Genomic DNA, 19,651 nt, shown 5'->3' on the forward strand with positions numbered 1-19,651 from the left:
CAGCTTCTTTCAGAGTTCGCGCCACTCGCGACCCTATAAGATACCCCTGCTTCCTCTATTCGGGGCTCTCGACCTCTGCCGTCGCATCGGTGCGTGTCGAGGGCCCGGTCTCGAGCCCGTAATAAACTCCCTTTTGCATTTGCATCAGCTGTCTTTGGATTCTTGGAGGCTATGCTCGCCAAGTCTGCTGATCTTGGGCACAACAAGTGACATTCGCTTTTCAATTGTTTGTAAAAGAGGACAGGCAAAAAATGACAGTGACCTTTCAGTTTCAGGGAATAATATCATCATCCCCCAAGGAACCTTAATTAAATTTGGATGTTCCTAAGCCTCCTTACCACATACCTTCAGACCAATCTCTTGGATGACTCTTAAAAACAAACAAGCTCATCCGTTACAAATTTTTATGGCATTGCTTAGTGCATTTAATAAAAGAAACATACATTACTATACTACAAGTTTGGGAGGGTTGTAATTTTATTTTTGAAAAGTACACATAGCATAAATTTTACTTTTAAATTATACTTAAATGTGTATCATTCATTACATTTTTCCTTTTAGAGAAAGGAAAAGACACATTTCATATTAATGGGGACAGAGACTTATCCTGTAAAAGTATAGTAGTCTCTCCTTACCTGAGGGAGATTTGTTCCAGGACACCCCCAGTAGAGGCCAGAAACCACAGATAGTACCTGTGAAAGTTAACATCTATGAAGCCATTTTAAAACAGAGCCAGGAAGCTATTACAAAGAACTTGTAATACCTGACTCATTTGAATTGAGCCAATGACCTTTAAACAGGATCAAAAATCTTTGGACCTGAACATGGGTAATTGTTTTAAGAAAGCATCAAGCAAACAATTGTTTTAAAAACAGACAATTATGGACTTTTAGCCAAGAGAACAGAATCAGTGTTTCTCCTTTCGCCTTTCTAGAGAATCAATAAACAATTATGTATAATCAAGAACAGTCTTAAGCTTATTGTAACTTTTTCTTTAACCACTTACCTCATCTCCCTCTTTTCTTCCCATTAAAAACCCTGATTTTATCCCTCCTAAGGGCACATTCTAGATTTTCTACCTGAATCTGTGTGCCCTGAATTACAATTCTTTGACCCCAAATAATTTCATTTTGCCTTTTTAATTGCCTTCTGAATTTTTAAGTTGACATACCAAATCCAATACTATTTTTCCTTTACATCCATACCTATGATCGTTTAATTTATAAATTATAAACTTATATAAACTATATATAGTACATTTCTAGAAATTAATCCTAAAGAAAATCATGAATGTAAAAAATGATTTAGTTATAAGGTTGTTTATCATGTTGGATTTTTAATAGTAACAAGCTTAAAAGTAGCCTAAATGTCCAGCAAATCATGATGCAGCTATACAAAACAATACTAGGATCATTAATATGATGTTATAAAAGAATAACCAAACAAAAGAATGATATTCACAAGCTATTACCACAGTAAATATAGCCTGGATATAACTGCTAAGAGGCATGAGGGAACTTGATGGGGTTGTTCTAGAACTTAATTAGGATGATTGCACAAATGGATTTTTATGAATACTCATTGAACTGTACACTTAAAATGGATTAATTTAGCTATATGTAAATTATACCTCAATGGTGCTGTAAAAAAGGGAGGTACAAAGCATTTTGTTCTGAAAGTATTTTAAAAGTTATTTCTATAAATAAATTGGGGGGTAAGTTCAGAAGCATAAAAACCAGTATTTAATGGATTAAATCAAGGGTAGAATGGGGATTTTCTTCTTTACTATTGTCTTACTTATATCTTCTAAATGTTCTACAATAAACACATATCTTGTAATAAGCAGAAAATCACAAAAGCTGTTTTGAAGTTATTGAATCAGTTTATTGGATTATATGGGACTGAAATTTTAAGGAGAGCAAATTAGGACACCAAGATCCCTTCCCCAACCCTTCAGTTCCGAAGTACATGCTTGCACAGACCAGAATTTCACTGATTAGAAATGGCAGAAAAGTATGAAACAAATAACTGCCCAAGTGCGCAATTTACACCCAAAACAATAATCCAGAGTTCTTAATCTCTACATGCTTTGAAACTACGGCACCGAGATACGAGATGATTTTCCACAATCACCAGCAGAGGGACCCTTAACTCCTCTGAAACAGAGCTCGCTGGAGCTACAGGCAGATTAAAAGTATGAAACCTCAGGATTCAGAGCCATGTCTTCCAAATTTCTTTCAAATAATTATTTCGGGTTTGTCAAAAAATGGGGGGAAATGTATGATCAACCAATATTAACTGTATGAAAGTTTAAGATACCTTATCACATTTCATAAAAAGGGCCCAAGTTGTTTGACATTTTAAATGACTCTATTAAGAATTGATTAACTTCAAGTGAAGACCAGTGAGCGTTTGCAAGAACTGTTGAGTGGTGGTGGAGAGGAGAGGAGAGGGGAGGAAGCCCCTAGATGAGAGGACAAGATGCCGAGAATAAATATAAACCAACCACCATTACCTGCCAACAGGTGGCCTTGAGAAAAAGAGAAATCCTGGTACTTGTTTTTTGGAAAGGTTTTGTTCAAAATGTTTCAAAGGACCATGAAAATTGCAAAAGTATTTCGTCTTCAAATAAAATACAAGTTCTTTATTATCTTAATTCACTTTTGTATTTAGGTTTAGAGATTGTTCCCATCTCTTTGGTGGAGAAGATATAAAATATCTCACTTGTTCCCTTCAGTTTTGTCTATGGAAAGAATCTTCAAAGAAGCGAAAAAATCACTGGTTTCCAGGGTGCTATAAATAAGTCCAGTTCTTCACTACTTAAATATTTAACTAAGCCTTTCTAGCTCCTCTAAAAGGTAATCATTACTCTTAGGGAAGTCTTCTCAACTAACCTTTTTTCTAGATTCTTTTGGGAATCACTCTGTACGAACTAACAAATATAAGGCTAAACACGTACCAAGATGATAAACTGTATGTGTGAGTATTACAATCTGATTATGCTAATAAACTTGGATAATTCAAAAAGGTAGCTGGTTATAAAATTTTTTTGTATTTATCCGTGGATGTTCCATTTGATAGATATAACTCGTGTTCTCAAAATTAATGTCCTCCATCCCCCGTTCCCTGAGAAGCAGTGGAGATAGAGGTGTGTGTATGCACACACACACACAGATAAGCTATATATATACACATACACAGATAAGCTATATATATATAAGCTATATATATAGCTATAGATATAGATATATATAGCTTATCTGTGTATGTCTCTATACATATATATATAGAGAGAGAGAGAGACATATACACACACGCAGATAAGCTATTTCATAGCTTTTCAGACCATGAAAAGCTGACACAGATGCTGGCCAACTGCCCTATTTCATCAGCCTGCCTGCTACCTTCTTCAATTCTTCTGGCCATCAGCTCTACAGTGGGAACCTGCAGCCTTAATTCTGGAAGTGACTCAAGATTGTTCTTGTCTTGCAACTTAAGGGAAAATGGGGGACCTGCTAGAGCATCCCAGCAGTGACCGCGGTTCCGGGGCAGGTCCCCTACTTCAGGCCGCCCCGCACGTCCACCAGCGCCCTCTCAGGGCAAACACAAAACGGGTGAAACCCCGCCGGCGTCTCCCCCACCCAGGGAGCGCGTCCCGGCCGGACCAGTCCCTGCAGGCGCGGCGCCAGCAACACGCCGACGCGCGACTCTGGCGCCGCCACGCCCCGCCCCGCCCCGCCCCGCTTCCGTCTTTTCCCGCCCAGACCCCGCGTCTTCCGGAAGAGGGCGTGGTCCCGAGGGAAGTTCTCGCGAGACGGAAAAACAGGCATTTCCGGCTCCGGTGTCATGGCTGACTCCTGTGCAGGAGACGCGGCCGCCTCCGCGGGCGGGAAAAGGCCACAGTTCGGCGGCCGCTTGCTGAGCGATCCGGCGCGCGTCTTCCACCACAATGCCTGGTAACCGCCCTGCCCCTCGCCCGGCCTGCGGCTCGCCCTCCGACCCGCCGAGAAGGCCCTGGTCGTCGGCCACGAGTCCCGCTGCCCTGCTCGAGACGCTGCCCAGCGGGGCGAGGCGCGCCGGGGCCGGCGGCTCCCCCTGCCCGCAGCTGGATCGTGAGGCCCCTAAGTTGCCTGTTTGATTTTCCCAGGGACAATGTGGAGTGGTCAGAAGAACAGGCCGCGGCGGCGGAGAGGAAAGTGCAAGAGAACAGTGCCCAGCGGGTGTGCCTGGAGAAGCAAGGTGCGCCCAGGTCGGCCCTCAGGGGCGTCGGCAGCCGGCGTGCTGCGGGGCGCGCTCTCCTGAGAGGCCGGAGAGACTGGACCGCGCGACCCTTGTTACTGCGCGGATACCGGACACGGGCAGTACGGGAAGGGGAGGGGACAGGCAGGGATGGGAAAGGCTAGACCTCAAAACCTTGTTAGCACATACAGGATATTTGGGGTTTGATTTTATTTGGTAGACGGCAACTGTCTTTATTTTGTAGTGGTTGAATTTTCATTTGTCATTTCTAGACCCATGTTAATATGACTGGCCTATGTGGCCACGCGATTGTCTTAGAGAATGTGCTTTCTGCATGAGTACACTTTACCGCTGAAGCTATGTTCAGGTGATCTAAATATTGTGGGGGGGACTAATGCCTGATAGATTAAGTGTCCTTTTCCTGTGTCGTGGCTAAGAGGACTTAGGGATTCTTCTACCTAGAAAAGATGGATGAAACAGCAGAGATAATTCTGACCAAGGAGAGACCTTCTCTGGAGAGGTGGATGATTTCACTGCAAAATATCCTTAAATACCAAAAGTTGGACATGCTGGGACTATTCCTAAGATACAGTTCGAAGGCAGGACTAGGAATTGGAGATTGGTACACACTGAAAGAGTTTTATACAGTTAGAAGAGTTCAGTTACAAAGTATTCACCCTGCATAGTTTGACAGAGACTAGATCAGAGCAAGTTAGAGTTGGAAGGGATTTTGAAAATCATGGAGTCCAATATCCTCTTTTTGCAGTTAATGAAACTTGAACCACAGGACATTAAGTGCCTTGCCTGGAGGTAAGCAGTTAGTACTAGTAGGGTGGAGCAAAATCCAATTTCATATTATATTAGTTAAGGCCGAGTATTGGCAAAGTGCAGAAAACTGAAAAACAGTACTGCCTTTATCACTTAAAACAACAATTTGCTTTAAAAATGTCCAGATTTACTTCATTTCTTGTCTCTCACCTCTCACCAAAATTCCTCATCTGAAGACATTTTTCCCCTTTCGTCAGCATGTTCTGGCTTTTTCTTTTAGCCTGATTCCACTTCTGGAATCATTACTAGTATTCAGTTCTAGGTTCCACATTCTAAAGAACCATAGACATGAATTTAAAGAAGAGCTGCTTGTATCATAACTTGAAGTCATATAGGAAACAACTGAAAAATGTGGGGTATTTGGCTTGTAAAAAGATTTAAAGGGAAAATAATTGCCCTCGAATGCAAAAGAGTTGTTCTGGATGGTCCTGAGAAATAGTAGAACCTTTTAACTGAAGTAATTAAACTTTTTTATTTGTTTTATTTTCTAATCGTTTAAAGTAATCCAAAAATGTAGAAAGTGAACTGATAAGTTACTTGGGAGTTGATCTCTGGGAAGAAGATAGAGAGGAAATTCAAGTATAATGATGATGGGACTAGATGACCTCAGAAGTCCCTCTGGCTCTGAATCTGTGGCCCTTATTTGAGGATACTTCTAAAGTGACATATATGAAGTGATATAATTGACATTAGATGCAAATAGAGATGATTCTTAAAAAATTTTTTTTACTATTCACAGTTGATTATGAAATCAATGCCCACAAATACTGGAATGACTTTTACAAAATCCACGAAAATGGGTTTTTCAAGGACAGACATTGGCTTTTTACTGAATTCCCAGAACTGGCACCAAGCAAAAACCCAGATAACTTGAAGGATTTGCTCTCAGAGACCAAGAATGAAATATGTGAAGGCAGAATCAGTGAGGATGGACCTGGTTTAATAATAGAAGAGCAGCACATGTGTTCTTCAAACAGCCTTGAACATAAAACACAGGTGCTTCCTGTGGAGAAGAATATAACTCAGAAACTCAGTCACCTGGAAATCTGTGCTGAGGAGTTTCCTGGCTCCTCAGCCACCTACCGAATACTCGAGGTAACCTCCCTTTATGCCCCGGTAGGGGGTGAGTGAAGATGTCCCTCTCTTAGAGAGACTAACCACAAAAGTGTTTTCTCTCTGATGTTGGCCTAGAACCACACCCATTTTTTAACTAATAAAATGCCCTAAATGCAGCCCAGATATCTGATGGTCTTGGCAGACAAAGCTAGATTACCTGAGGTGCTAACTGGAAACATCATATTGCATCTCAGACTTGTGTCTTGCCATCTGGACTGGAGTCCCAGGTCACAAAACAATTTAGGCTACTTGCCTTCCAACACAGTTCCAATAAGATGGGGATTGGTTGGGATGCTGCCTGCATCTCGGTCATGGAAGAATACTTGCTTCTGAGTTTGGATGTGTTACAGTGGCCAGGAAGAGCTGCTAAAATGTCTAGGTGGTACTGTGACCTAAGTTCCTACATGGTTACCACACATTACACAGGAAGCAGATTTGGGAGCTGGCTAGTTTTGGTATTGAGTTTTGATATGACCTTGTACTATTCTTCACCTCCCCAAGCCAAATGGAACTTCTGCCTCTCTCTCTGCCTCATAGTGATGAGGATTAGTCGAGGTGCTGTGGCTAAGAATAGTGTTTGGCACTTGGGGCACATAGTAAGCCCGTAGTAGTCTGTTTTTATTACCATACCCAGCGCTCTATTCAAACATGATTACCTTGGTTCCCTTGTGAATGTTTCAGCCCTGACTACTGGAAACTTTTCCAGTAATCATAGAGTGGAGTTCAGTAAGAAAATACTTTCATCTACAGGACCATACCCTTTTTTCTAGACCAGCTTCTGCTAATGAAAGCCCACACTCTTGTCTTTCATCACTACCTCTTTGAGGACCCCCAGGGTCAAGGATTGTTGTGGATGCTGGGTCACTCCACCTTCTCTTACACAGCTAGGCAAGGTTAGCTACTGATTATTTGTCCAGTTTCAGAGAACTCACTCCTTGGAAAGTTCTGCAATTAATAGTTCATATCTGTCTGTAGGTTGGTTGTGGCGTGGGAAACACAGTCTTTCCAATTTTACAAACTAACAAGTAAGTATGTTGTAAAGTTTTTATGACAGCTAAGGGGAAAAGTGGGAGGGGTGTCTTTTCAACTTTTTTTTTTTTTTTTTTTTTTTTGGTAAGTTTTGTGTTTTTTTGTTTTTAATTTATACAAGACCCAGGGTACAGTCCAGATGTGCAGGAGGGTGAGAGGATTCACCAGAGACAGAGCTGGGAACAGAACAGGCAGACTGACGAAATACACTGCTGAGGGGAGCAGTGGGTGAGACAGGGGACGTCTGCCGCGCCATATGGGTTGCTCCAAGGCCAGTGGGGATTGAACTGGCACTGCAGAGACTGCGAACAGCTTCACAGCACTGCGCTCAACCGCCTGCGCCACCAAGGAGGCCCTCAACTCTTTTTTTAAAGATTTGTTTTTTATTTATGTGTATAAGAGCTAGGGTGTAGGCCAGAGGTGGAGAGGGGTGGGAGGTGAGAGGATTTACCAGAGACAGTGGGGAGCAGAACATGTGGATTCAGTGAAATACACTGCTGAGGGGAGCAGTGGGCGAGACTGGAGAGATCTGCCTTGCTATGTGGGTAGCTCCCTGGCCAGGGATCGAACTCATGCTGCAGTGGCTGGCGATGGCTTGATAGTGCCAAGACCCACCTATTTGCGCCACGAGGGAGGCCCCCTTTTCAGCTCTTAATTGCTTCAAACTGGTAGCAGCAGTTTTGGGGGAGCATGGATTATGGAAGATTTAGAAGTCTGCAGTCTCCATTTGTGAATTACTTTGATTTAATTTGATTTGTGGTTTACCTTTGTCCTCAGGAGAATTAGATTTAAAGCCTGTTACGGTGTTAATACAAACATGTTTATTTTCTAGGGTGCTTTTTTCTTAGGAACAGTGGTTGGCTAAGCTGTCATTTCACCACATGTCTCCTATTTTCAAGCTACTCATGGAAGTGACATTCTAGTTCCATGTTCTCCACTGGAACGCATTGTTTCTCAAAGATTCCATATAAACAATTTAGCTAGTTTGGCCTACAGTACTTACTAACAGGATTTAGGAGCCACTAACCTCATTAAAAATGAGCAGTTTAGAAATTTCTAAGAAAATAAGTAGTAGCTTACAGTAGCTTACACTCTTGGAATCATGTTCTTTGTGGAAAATGGAGATGGCGTCTTCGCCATGGCGGGCTTGTGCTTGCTGAATCCACTGGTTCCTGTAATTCATTTGCTTAGAATTGACATCAGACTTAAAGCTTTCAGCTTAGTTTTCCCTGTGCAAGATCGCGCCCTGCAAAGCAGGTCTTGTTTCTTAACTCCTTTCTTTCCTGAGTGGGTCACACTGCGTGTCTTTCCTTGATTCTGTGCCCTCCCAAAATGGCCTCCTTCGTTTCTGTTAGACCATCTTCTTCCTTTCTCACATTCTAGGTCAGGAGTTTCCAGAAAACTGATCTAATTAGTATCTGTCCAGCTGGTCATTTTGCCGTTTGGCGACTTGTGTCTTTCTTGTGATGCCTTAATGCCAACTTCATTCAGGTCAAGGGCTCTTATTTATTCCCTTTTTTGTACCACATCTGGTAAAACTTCTGGGCCCCTTCTCATACTAATATACTCGTTTGTTTTTATATATGAGCATCATTGATTTACAGTTTATTTAAAGTATGCAATGTGGTGATGTTAATTATTTTCAGAGGCGTGATATCATCACCACAGTAAATTTAAGAGTTATCACTCCCAAAAGAAACCCAGTGCGCATCTCCCACCTTCTCTTCCTCCCCCACATCAGTCCTAAGCAACGTCAAATTTACTTTTGTGTATAGATTTGTCTCAGGCATATAAAATAAGAGAAAACAAATTATTTTGAAAATGTTCTGTCCACAGAACTCAAGGAAGGACTGCTAATTTATATACCTCTTTGTTTTGTTCATCACAGCTCTTAATATTCTGATTTCCAGAGTAACACACATCAGTAGAAAACTTGGAAAATAACAAAAAAGCACAAGTATACCTTATCCACAGGGTCTTAAGGAGATACAAATTTTTAAAAAGATTTTAACCAAAATTAAATAATAAATAATTCGTGGCTTAGAGGTGATGTCTTTGATTGAAAGGTACTCTACCGTTTGATATTTTAACTCTGCTACATGGGAAGGAGACTAGACGTAGTCAATTAGTTTGTAATCTAATTGTTGTACTGTTTTTTTCTGCCCACTCCAGTGACCCAAGACTCTTCATTTACTGTTGTGATTTTTCTTCCACGGCTGTAGAGCTGGTCCAGGTAAGTGCAGTGGCTCCTTTAATCTTGAATGATTAAAGGGAAAGGAAGGGGTCACAGCTTGCAGCTGTGGGACTATGCACCAGTGTCTGGCCACTTTTTTTTTTTTTTTAACAATTTATTTATTTATTTATTTTTAATTTTCTAGAGGCATGTCTTATTTATTTATCTATTTGTTTGTTTGTTTGTTTGGTTTATACATGCACTGGGTACAGTCAGAAGCGCGGGAGGGTGAGAGAATCCACCAGAGCCAGAGCAGGGAGCAGAGCAGGCAGAAGGACCGAAGTACACTGCTGAGGGGAGCAGCGGGCGGCAGGAGAGGTCTGCGTGCCATGTGGGACCCTCCTCTGGTGGCCAGGGAGCAGCCAGGGATCGAACCAGCACTGCAGAGGCTGCGGGCAGCTTCGCAACCCAGCGCTCAGCCGCTGCGCCACCGGGGAGGCCCAGTGTCTGGCCACTTTAAACTTAGATTTTGAGGCTTGAAATGAGGTGATTGTTTCAGTCAGTGTTCTTTTTTTTTTTTTTTTTAAGTTATTTATACAAGCACTGGGCACAGTCAGAGGCGCGGGAGGGTGAGAGAATTCACCGGAGCCAGAGCGGGGAGCATAACAGACAGAAGGACCGAAGTACACTGCTGAGTGGAGCAGAGGGTGGCAGGAGAGGTCTGCGCGCCATGTGGGACCCTCCTCCGGTGGCCGGGGAGCAGCCAGGGATCGAACCAGCACTGCAGAGGCTGCGGGCAGCTTCGCAACCCAGCGCTCAACCGCTGCGCCACCAGGGAGGCCCTCAGTCAGTGTTCTTTGAGTTAGAAGTCATAAGAATTCCTAGGAAACATCATAGTACCAAGGGCATAAGGATAGCCAGGACTAGGACTTAGCCCCAAAAAGGTGTCCAGCATCAAGCAAGCTGATTGACTGGGAATCTGGAATATTCCATTTTAAAAACACGTTAGATTCCACAGGCTCTCCTGAAAGTTGTTCCCGATCCTTACCCTTGAGTAAGAATGTGTCTTGATAACTAGAACTCTGGTTCTGGCTGAGGTGGTAGCAGCTGTTACATTTAAAGCAACACCAGAAGCTTTTCTTGAGGTTATGTGAACAGTGTTTGTCTTCCAACTATTTGCAGACAAATTCAGCTTATGATCCCTCTCGGTGTTTCGCCTTTGTTCATGATCTGTGTGACGAAGACCAGAGCTACCCGGTACCCAGCAAGAGTCTCGATATTATCATCCTTATATTTGTTCTTTCAGCAGTTGTTCCAGACAAGTAAGTTTTAAGTCCATTAAGCAGTAGTGTGACGAAAGTAAAGCTGTGGGCATGGGGCTTGATTCAGAGGGTGGCCCTAATATAAAAGGATTATATTTCTGTTCTGACAGTCAGAAAGATGTTACTCCACTAAGATGAGCATCTCCACCATTTTCCTAAATTGGTCTGGAAGTCCAAATTCTATTTCAGCTTTTTATTTAGCGACTGTAGTCGATTCTTTTCATATGATCTCAAGTCCCCAAATTGTGGGGTACAGTCTTTATCAAGTAGAATGACCCTATGTGTATATTCAAAGATTTGGGCCTTTGGGACAGCCAGTCTTGGTTCCCACAGGTGGTCAGGGCTCAACTCAGCTACAGGGACACAAAGGGATGGCGTCCCATGAGGCGCTCCCTGGAGAAGGAAGTGAGCGAGGTGGAGTGGGACTGTCCAGCCAGGGAGCTTGACGGTGGGCACGGGATGTCTCCAGCTGTGGAGGCTCCTCATTCTGAAAAGCAAAGCCACAGCTGAGGTTTGGTATGTGTTCTGGTTCTAATTGAAACAACGAGGAGCTAATATTGCGGGGCTGGGCTGCCAGAACGAGGAGATCCACTGGCTCCTGGATGTGCTGCAGGGGACAGGAGCCCTGGCCTGGGGAGACCTGACCTCTGTTCCTTCCCTCCGCGCCCCTCAGGATGCAGAAGGCCATCAGCAGGCTGAGCGCACTCCTGAAGCCTGGAGGGATGATGCTTCTGCGTGACTATGGCCGCTATGACATGGCTCAGCTCCGCTTTAAAAAAGGTGCCGTACCCCATAATTAATTCCTGTGCTGTGCAAGGAGCTGTTGGCAAATTGATAAGGAAAAGCTCAGTGACCTACCACAAAACTAAGCAAGGGATATTCTAGATTGAAGAGCATGTCCGAATGGCCAATGAACAAAACTTAAAGAAATAAAATAAAAATAACAGTGAGACACCTGTTCTTAAACCTGTTGCTGGTCAGTTCAGAGAAAGATACGCTCCTCTGTTGTTGGTGTAAATCTTGGGAACAGAGTCGGTGCTTCTGGGTAGGGGAATGGTGTGCACGTCCCCGAAGGTGGGCCCCTTGCCGCTGGACTTGGAGGGGTTTCCCTTACACACAACCAAGCAAGAAGAGCACTCTGCCATGGGCATCTTAAACCTGATCCTGTGTGTCTTAAGCAGGTAGGGTAGAGAGGAGAGTCAGACTTGAGGCAGGCAGAGAAGGATTTCCTGCTGAGCTGTTAAATTGAGGTTAGAGGGGGCAGGTGCGGGGGTGGCAGTAGAATTGAACATCTGTGATAAAAACAGTGTTACATATTCATGAAGAGGTATCGACTGAGACTGACGTGGAGAGACTAGGAGAGGGGCAGTTAGCACAGTAGTAGTAGTAGTGGCTGCCTACATTTCCAAGAACTACGTACCGTTTACTTGGGGGCAGGGGGAACAAGCTGTTCTCACCATGCGTCGTCGGAGTACTGTGTTACCTAATGCTGAAGATTGATTATTCCCCTTTGGCTGCTCTCAAAGCACCACTCCCTTGTCCGAGAAATGACGGTTTCCCACAAAAAAATACCGAGTATAACCTGGAGAGGATCCCGTTCTCTGTCCAAGAAATTCATGTCTTGATGCACTTTGATTGGCAGCGAAATTCAAAGAAGTGCTTTAACGTTTCTCTAATTTTTTCCCATATCGCCCTGCAGGTCAATGCCTGTCTGAAAATTTCTATGTCAGAGGTGATGGCACCAGAGTTTACTTCTTCACACAAGGTATGAAACCACTTGTCTTTATTTATGCTAACAATTCCCAAAATACCAGATTAAACAATCCTCACCACACTTGCAGAAGTGAAATCACTGGCCCCTCTTGCCTTTTGTGGTTTTTCCCTATCTTCCCCCACTCCTCACCCTCTACCCTGCAGCCGTCAGCACCTTCACTGTCCACATAGGCCCAGCTTGTAGTCCAGTCCTGCTCTGCTTTTCTGCTATTCCTCTGTCACTCTGTCCAAAGCAGGAAATGTGACTCGTAAGAGTCCAGTGCAGCTGCTTTGCCTTCTAAGCTGGGTCAGGCTTAAGTGCACTTGAGTTCACTCATGGTGGACTCATTTCTCATCGCACTTCAGGTGACCCTGAACCCAGAATACTTTCCTGTGTCTTGACCTTCCCCACACTTCCGCCTCCATTGGGCCTTTTCTTTAGCCTTTGGTTAAAGCAGTGGAACTGCTGCCCAAGAGAAAACGGCCTTGGCATACGTACATGTGGGTGTTCGCCTATAATTCCTCGGATCCATAGAATCCTTCTTGAAAGCTCTTCCCCAACAGCTGACTCTTAGAGAAAATGTCCCTCCGGTCCCAGACAGCCCTTCCCTGATGGTGTGGCTTCCTCTCTTTTTAAAGACACATTTAGCATGGGGCCTCCCTGGTGGCACAGGGGTTAAAGTCTCAGAGCTATCAAGCTATTGCCAGCCCTGCAGCGTGAATTCAATCCCCGGGCAGGGAGCTACCCACATGACACAGCAGACCTCTCCTATCTCGCTCGCTGCTCCCCTCAGTAGTGTGTTTCAGTTGATCTGCCTGTTCTGTTCCCCACTCTGTAGTGAATCCTCTCACCCCCGCACCTCTGGCCTACACCCCAGTTCTTGTATGCATAAATAAAAATAAATCTTTAAAAAAAAAAAAAGACTTGGTGATACCTGGCCAATACAGCATTTAAACGGAAGAGCCCAGCCAACAGTACTCGAAATGAATAAATAATGGCCACAGTCTCACTTCTTTTAACATGGAAAGTGGTAGACATAGTGTTTCTTTCCTTTGGGGTAAAAATACATAAAACATCATCTTTTCAAAACTAGATGAACTGGACACACTTTTCACCAATGCTGGCCTGGAAAAGGTTCAGAACTTGGTAGATCGACGATTGCAAGTAAACCGGGGCAAACAGCTGACAATGTACCGAGTTTGGATCCAGTGCAAGTACCGCAAGCCTCTTCTGCCCAACACCTGAGAGGCATCTGCTCTGACGTGATGGGAACTGTCTGCGGCTTTTTAAAAAGAACATTCACAGATGCTGTCTTGGTGGTGCTGGATAGTTCTTGGATGCAAGCTGACTTGAACCTCAAGCCAAGGAAAAACTGCTTTTTATCAAAATTCTGACAATAGTGCTTCATATTTGTGAAGCCCTTAATATGTGCTTTTCTTAAGTGTTTTCTTGAGATCTCAGAGAATCTTATCATTTTAAAAGCATCAAGAATTATATATGAGGTGTCATTTGACTGTAAGTTGCATTAAATTTGGGGGGAATTCAGATAAGTGGGCTAGGCAATTAATTGCAACTGAATTGATACAAACTTGAACAAAGGTCTCCTTCAGTGGTGGGGAAGCAAGATGGGAAGAATTGTATCTGTCCTTGGATGTTTCCTTGACTCAAAAACATTGCCATAAAGAGCATCGAATTGTGTCCTTGTGAAAGATTTTGTCACAGTCTCCACTTGACCTTGGTTACATGGAACTTCAGACACTATCGCCCCCTCTGAGTAATCTGCGTCTAAAAAATTAAAAGAATCTTCACTTTTAGAAAAACTGTCTTGTGTGTGTATATGTGCCCTTAAATACCTGACTCAAAAGTGATGAGGAGAACTTGTTATGGCCACATCAGTTCACATCTGAGTGTGACCCTCAGTGGTGGTATTACTTTTACATGTTTCCCTCTTGATGACCTGTGGTTATGTGTATGTATTTTATATAAATGTCTGTTTTAGCAAAAAGAATTTTCATTTCTTCATTCCTACCTTTTAGATTTTTAACTCCGGTGTTCTCATTTGTTTTAATTATACATGTGAAAATGTGCTAAGACACAAGCAATGTTTTAAGTAACTCCATATAGTATAGTCCAGAAATAGTCCATGGGTAGGCAATTCTTCTGAACCATGTTTACGAGTAAGTTGCAAGGTGATGGCTAACATTCTGACATACCTTAATGTGTAATTCCCATAACTAAGGCCTTTCTCCTTCTAGCACCAAATACATCCCTCAGAAGCAGAAATCCACAGATACCAAGTTTTCCCAGTAGTCCCAATGAATTTCCTTTATCACCAGAAAAATAAAAGGTCTGTTGTGTTACATTTAGTAGCTATGGCTCAATCTCCTTTTAGTCTGAAACAATCTTTTAGGCTTGCTTTAGTGACCTTGACATTTGAAGATGACAGGTTGTTTTGCAGCCACCCCTCAAATTTGGCTAAGGCTGTGCATCTTGGCAGGAATATCTGATGATGCTGTGCTCCTAGCGCCTCCTCTCTGGAGAGACCTGATTTTAGTTACCTTATTATTGGTGTTAACCTTGATCACTTAATTGAGGTGGTGTCTAAGTTCCTCCACTCAAAAGTTAGTTAAGTTTTGTGGGGCAGTGTTTTGAGACCTAATACCCCTTTCCTTCATCAAAGTTTGCACCCAAGTTTCGGTCTGCTGCTATTTCTTGATTGAATTACTGTGACAATGGTCACCAAATGGTATTTCCTAATCTCCCCATTCTTTCCACTTTGGTCAGCATTCTGTAGGGGACACTTTCTCTTTATTCATTAACTTCATATGAGCGCAGGGGTTTTCCCCAATGATTGTACTCCATTGCCAATGGAATTCCTTTCCAACACACCTACAGCCTTTGCTTCGTCTCCCTTAGTTGAGCTCTTCAAGCACAAGTTGTTCAAGGCTCATCTTGTGTATTCCCTGCCCAAGCCTGCATCAGCCAGTTCCCCCAAGAAGTTCTGGTTTCTTTTGGTGGAGAAAGGTATTTAGAAACCAAGAACTGAGCACTGTGTGTGCTCATCACATATTCCTATCTGCAGACCCTCTGGGTGGATGGAGCTCAGGGCTATGTGTGCATGTTCAACTATTTCTAAACTAGGTAGATCCTAAAAGCTGTTCAAATACCTTTGATTCCAATCACAGGATTTTTTCTAGTTATTTTTCCCTTTGTGCTTGAAGTTCCAACAGTCCCATGATCTTCAATATTCAGGGTCAGCACCCTCATATATAAGCATTCTTTTGCCGCCCCCATGCACAGGTGCCCTCGGGCCCTGACACCCCACTCCAAGCCTCTCACCATTTCCTGGCTCCAGCCACTGGAGCCACCGCCACCCACTGGCCCTGCACTAACACCTACCTTGTTTGTTTTCACCTAATGAGCTTTATATGGTGGAAGGAAGGGAGCGCCCATCTTCCCATTGTGAATGATTTTTTTTCCTATCAGAATGGTAATGTAGGGCTCCCTGGTGGCGCAGGTGGTTGAGTGCAGCGCTGTGAAGCTGTCAATAGCCTCTCTAGCGTAGGTTCCATCCTGGCAGGCTGAGGAGATACCCACATGGCGTGACAGACCTCTCCTATCTCGCGCGCTGCTACCCCAACAGTGTGTTTTGGTCAGTCTGCCTGTTCTTTTTTTTTTTTTTTTTTTAAGATTTTTATTTATTTATACAAGAACCAGGGTAGAGGCCAGATGTACGGGATGTTGAGAGGATTCACCAGAGACAGAGCGGGGAACAGATCAGGCAGACTGACGAAATACACTGCTGAGGGGAGCAGTGGGCGAGACAGGAGAGGTCTGCCGCACCATGTGGGTTTTTCTCCAGCCAGCTGGGATCAAACCCACACTGCAGAGGCTGTGGACAGCTTCATGGTGCGGTGCTCAACCGCCTGCATCACCAGGGAGGCCCATGTCTGCCTGTTCTGTTCCCTGCTGTGTCTCTGGTGGATCCTCTCACCCTCCTGTACATCTGGCCTGTACTCCAGTTCTTGTATAAATAAATCTTTAAAAAAAAAAAAAAAACAGAATGGTAACGTGCTGGCGTGGTAGCAAGGTTTAAGGGAGGCACATCTCACACAATGGCGTGGACACCCGGCCTTCATGCTCATGAACCAGAATAAAATCTGATGAAATTATTTCAAATGAAAAGGCTTGAATCACTGGCATTTCATTTTTCTTTTGAAATGAAGACTAGATCTGTTAATAAATGGTCCTCTAAAGACCTTCCTTTGGCATCTCAAACATTTCAAGGCAACAGGAACAGTTTTTATTCCATCTTCCTGGCATCTGGCTTGAGCTTTGGGCTTAGGTACAAAAAAATGAGTCTTTTCCTGCTTGTTCTCTGCCCTTGCTGAGTAATCTCTCTTTGTTCTCTCACTTTCAGGCTCACTGGAACTCCTTCGGGGACTGCATAAGCTTTCAGCCTTGGACTCTTAAAGGTGGGCAGAGGACGATTAAACATGGCCAGGGTAGATTCAAGTACGACCTGAGTGCCACTTGACTAGGCACAAATTGGCCTGTGATTCTGACTCCAAATTGTACCCCTTGACAATCTCAAGGTAGTGCTGCGTTGGCTGGGAAGGCAGCTCCACATGTGTGGCTGCTCAGGAAGTTGTGTGGTTTAGATTCACGTCTTGAGAGAAGTTTCTGAAACTGGTCTCAGCACTGTTAATATGGCTGAAGAGGTAAGTTCAATGTTGTTTGAAAAACGAGGGCCCACTTAACTTGAGACAGGTGCACTTCAGCTGTTGGCATGCAGCTGTGTCCAGAAGGCCTGGCCTGGGCTGGGGTGTAACAACACGAGAGCCCAGGCCCTCCCAGCACCAAGGGAACCCTGATCCCCATTTTATGTGCTTCCTCCTGAGCCTGGTCCCTGCTCATGCTGTCCCACCTGTTTGCAGTGAGCCCACTACCTGCCTTCATGTGAGTTCATACCTTTTGGGCAAAATCAGGGCTTGAAAACTTAGTAGTGAAAGGACAAGCAAGCTAAGCTACCCCACCTCCCTCTGACTCCCATTCTGCCTACAGACATTACTCTAGTCATTGCGGGGAGTTCTGTCTGAGGCTGAAAAGAAGCGCTCAGGACAAACAGCTTCTTTCAGTCTGTTCACAAAGGCCTGTTCTTTGGTTTGTGGCTGCAGCTGCTATTTTCAGAGCCCGGCTGCATCGATGCGTTGCAGATGTTTAAAATACTTCTTAAGTTGGTATCAGGTTGTGATTTGGGAAACTCGGTTGAAAGGTGGAGGAAGCACCAATGGTGAACTTCACAGGTCAGGACACTGAAATGTGCATTGTGGCCACTTCACTTTAGGCCAGTGTATCTCTTGGTTCAAGATCAGACACTGTCTCTTGACTGTAGTCATCGGAACATGCTGCGCGACCAAAGCACAAGAAAGAGAGCCCCGGGTGGCTGCCAAGCTCCTGTGGCGCCCTAAGACCCAGTAGCCAGTGACCTTGACCAAAGCCTGACACTTGGCCTCTTCACCCTGAGGGGATCCCCAGATTGCATTCATTCATCATCCCCCACCACCACAACCACCGCTCTCCTTTCTCTAAGTTTAGATTTCTCCATTGAAACTTAAAATATCCTTAGAAGCACCATGTTGAAACATTTATCAGCAATAACTCGTTAGAGAAACACCTCCGAGGGGATGAGCAGGACTGGGAAAAGCCCCAAAGCATCCACAGCCTTGCTTCCCAGGACTCGGAACTTGCTGAGTGCTAATGGCTGACACTGGAGCTTGCTAAATAGCAGGTTCATGGGAGGAGCTTTGTATTCTGGACATTCAGCAGAGTAGCAAAGCACTTGGCCCACGATCTGGGCTCAAAGAATAAGGGCTGAATGACAAAATTACCTTTTTTCGTGTTCTGTCCCTTTGCCCCATCTGACTACTACTTCCACAGTTTATGGTTAACTTCAGAGACCTGGAGTGTACAGGTAAATGGTTGTATCACTTCCAACTGGCTTAAAGGTGCAGACGAGGGTCGAAAGGCACAGGGGTCACACACACCCCTGGACAGAAATGTAGGAGGTCACCAGAAGGGCTCTGACAAGTGTGCACTCCACTGCAAACCTGGGCACTCTCTGCTCCTTAGTCCTTGTGTGAGAGGTGACCCCTACCAACTCCTGAGGCTCCACGTCTCAGCAGGATGGACGTGTGCACACGTGCCCCTGCACATCCAGAGTGAGCAGTTCACGCCTGCAGAACACGTTTCTTTTACCGACGTTCCAGCACTACAGTTAATCTACTTGAGCTGTTCAAATTACTTGGCTTCTGAAATTTACCTTTAAATGATTTTCTATCACGGTGGTAAATGTAAAGTATCCTTTGTCATGAGTAGAAAGTATTTCCTGAAAATAAATACAATGTAAAAGAAGGACAATTACAAGTTGGAGCTGGATGCTGTGGCTGGCCAAAGGCCGGCTCAGCCAGGGACTGGAAACCCAGCAGGAGCAGCGTCGGGGCGTTCTCCTGCTTGCCCCAAGTGGAAAAAGTTCAACAGTATAAACTCCCAAAGTACATGTCAGGTGCGTATGTGCCAGCAAGAACCGAGCAGGGTAGACAGGACAGAGGGGCGGAGGCAGCAGTTGGTGGGCTCGCTGAGATGGAGTGGGCAGGAACATTCTCCCAGAAGATCTCCTCTAGGTAGGAGGCCCAGGGGCTCCGCCCTACAGTCTGAGGGAAGAGCTTATGGGATCACTGCTCTCTTTCACCAGAGTGTCACCCAGGTGCATTATGTACTGAGAAACGAGTTAGAAAGATCACCTGTCTCCAGCTGGCCATCAGCTCCAAGGTCTGGCTTCTTCTCCATCCTTCCAGTGCCCATTCAGAATGCGAAGTCAGAGAGACTTCATCCAGGCCAGGTTTGTTCTCCATCCTAGCCCAAGGCCTCTCCACAGCCAGGCCCTGCCAGATCCTCAGTCAGGCCGGGAAGCACCCCAGCTTGATCCCCTCCTTGTATTCGGGGCTGGAGTCCGTGTGTCTGGCTTTGTTCAATCCGGTTGGGGCAGATAGAATAACCAGACCCCTGGGAAAAACTGGGTCCCCATAATCAACCAGTTGTACTCAGTGGATGGAGGTGACAGCAGCCTGAAGAGAGAAGGTCCAGCTTCTAAAAGAAATATTTCACTAGAAAGCTTGCTTAATAGCAGCT

General features: G+C 44.5%; 1 protein-coding gene across 1 annotated transcript; it reads left to right on the top strand.

Annotated features, from left to right (window-relative positions):
• Positions 1 to 3,846: 3,846 nt before the first annotated feature.
• Positions 3,847 to 13,705, top strand: METTL2A (methyltransferase 2A, tRNA N3-cytidine; the record flags this gene model as incomplete). The annotated part of the gene is made up of 9 exons (XM_084238418.1): positions 3,847 to 3,956; positions 4,148 to 4,239; positions 5,807 to 6,162; positions 7,159 to 7,208; positions 9,385 to 9,445; positions 10,568 to 10,707; positions 11,381 to 11,487; positions 12,407 to 12,472; positions 13,554 to 13,705. The coding sequence occupies 9 exons, from the start codon at positions 3,847 to 3,849 to the stop codon at positions 13,703 to 13,705; spliced, it is 1,134 nt and encodes a 377-aa protein (XP_084094544.1).
• Between the last annotated feature and the right edge of the window lie 5,946 nt (positions 13,706 to 19,651).

Source organism: Talpa europaea (assembly GCF_964194135.1).
Source record: "Talpa europaea genome assembly, chromosome: 7".
Taxonomy (NCBI): Eukaryota; Metazoa; Chordata; class Mammalia; order Eulipotyphla; family Talpidae; genus Talpa; species Talpa europaea.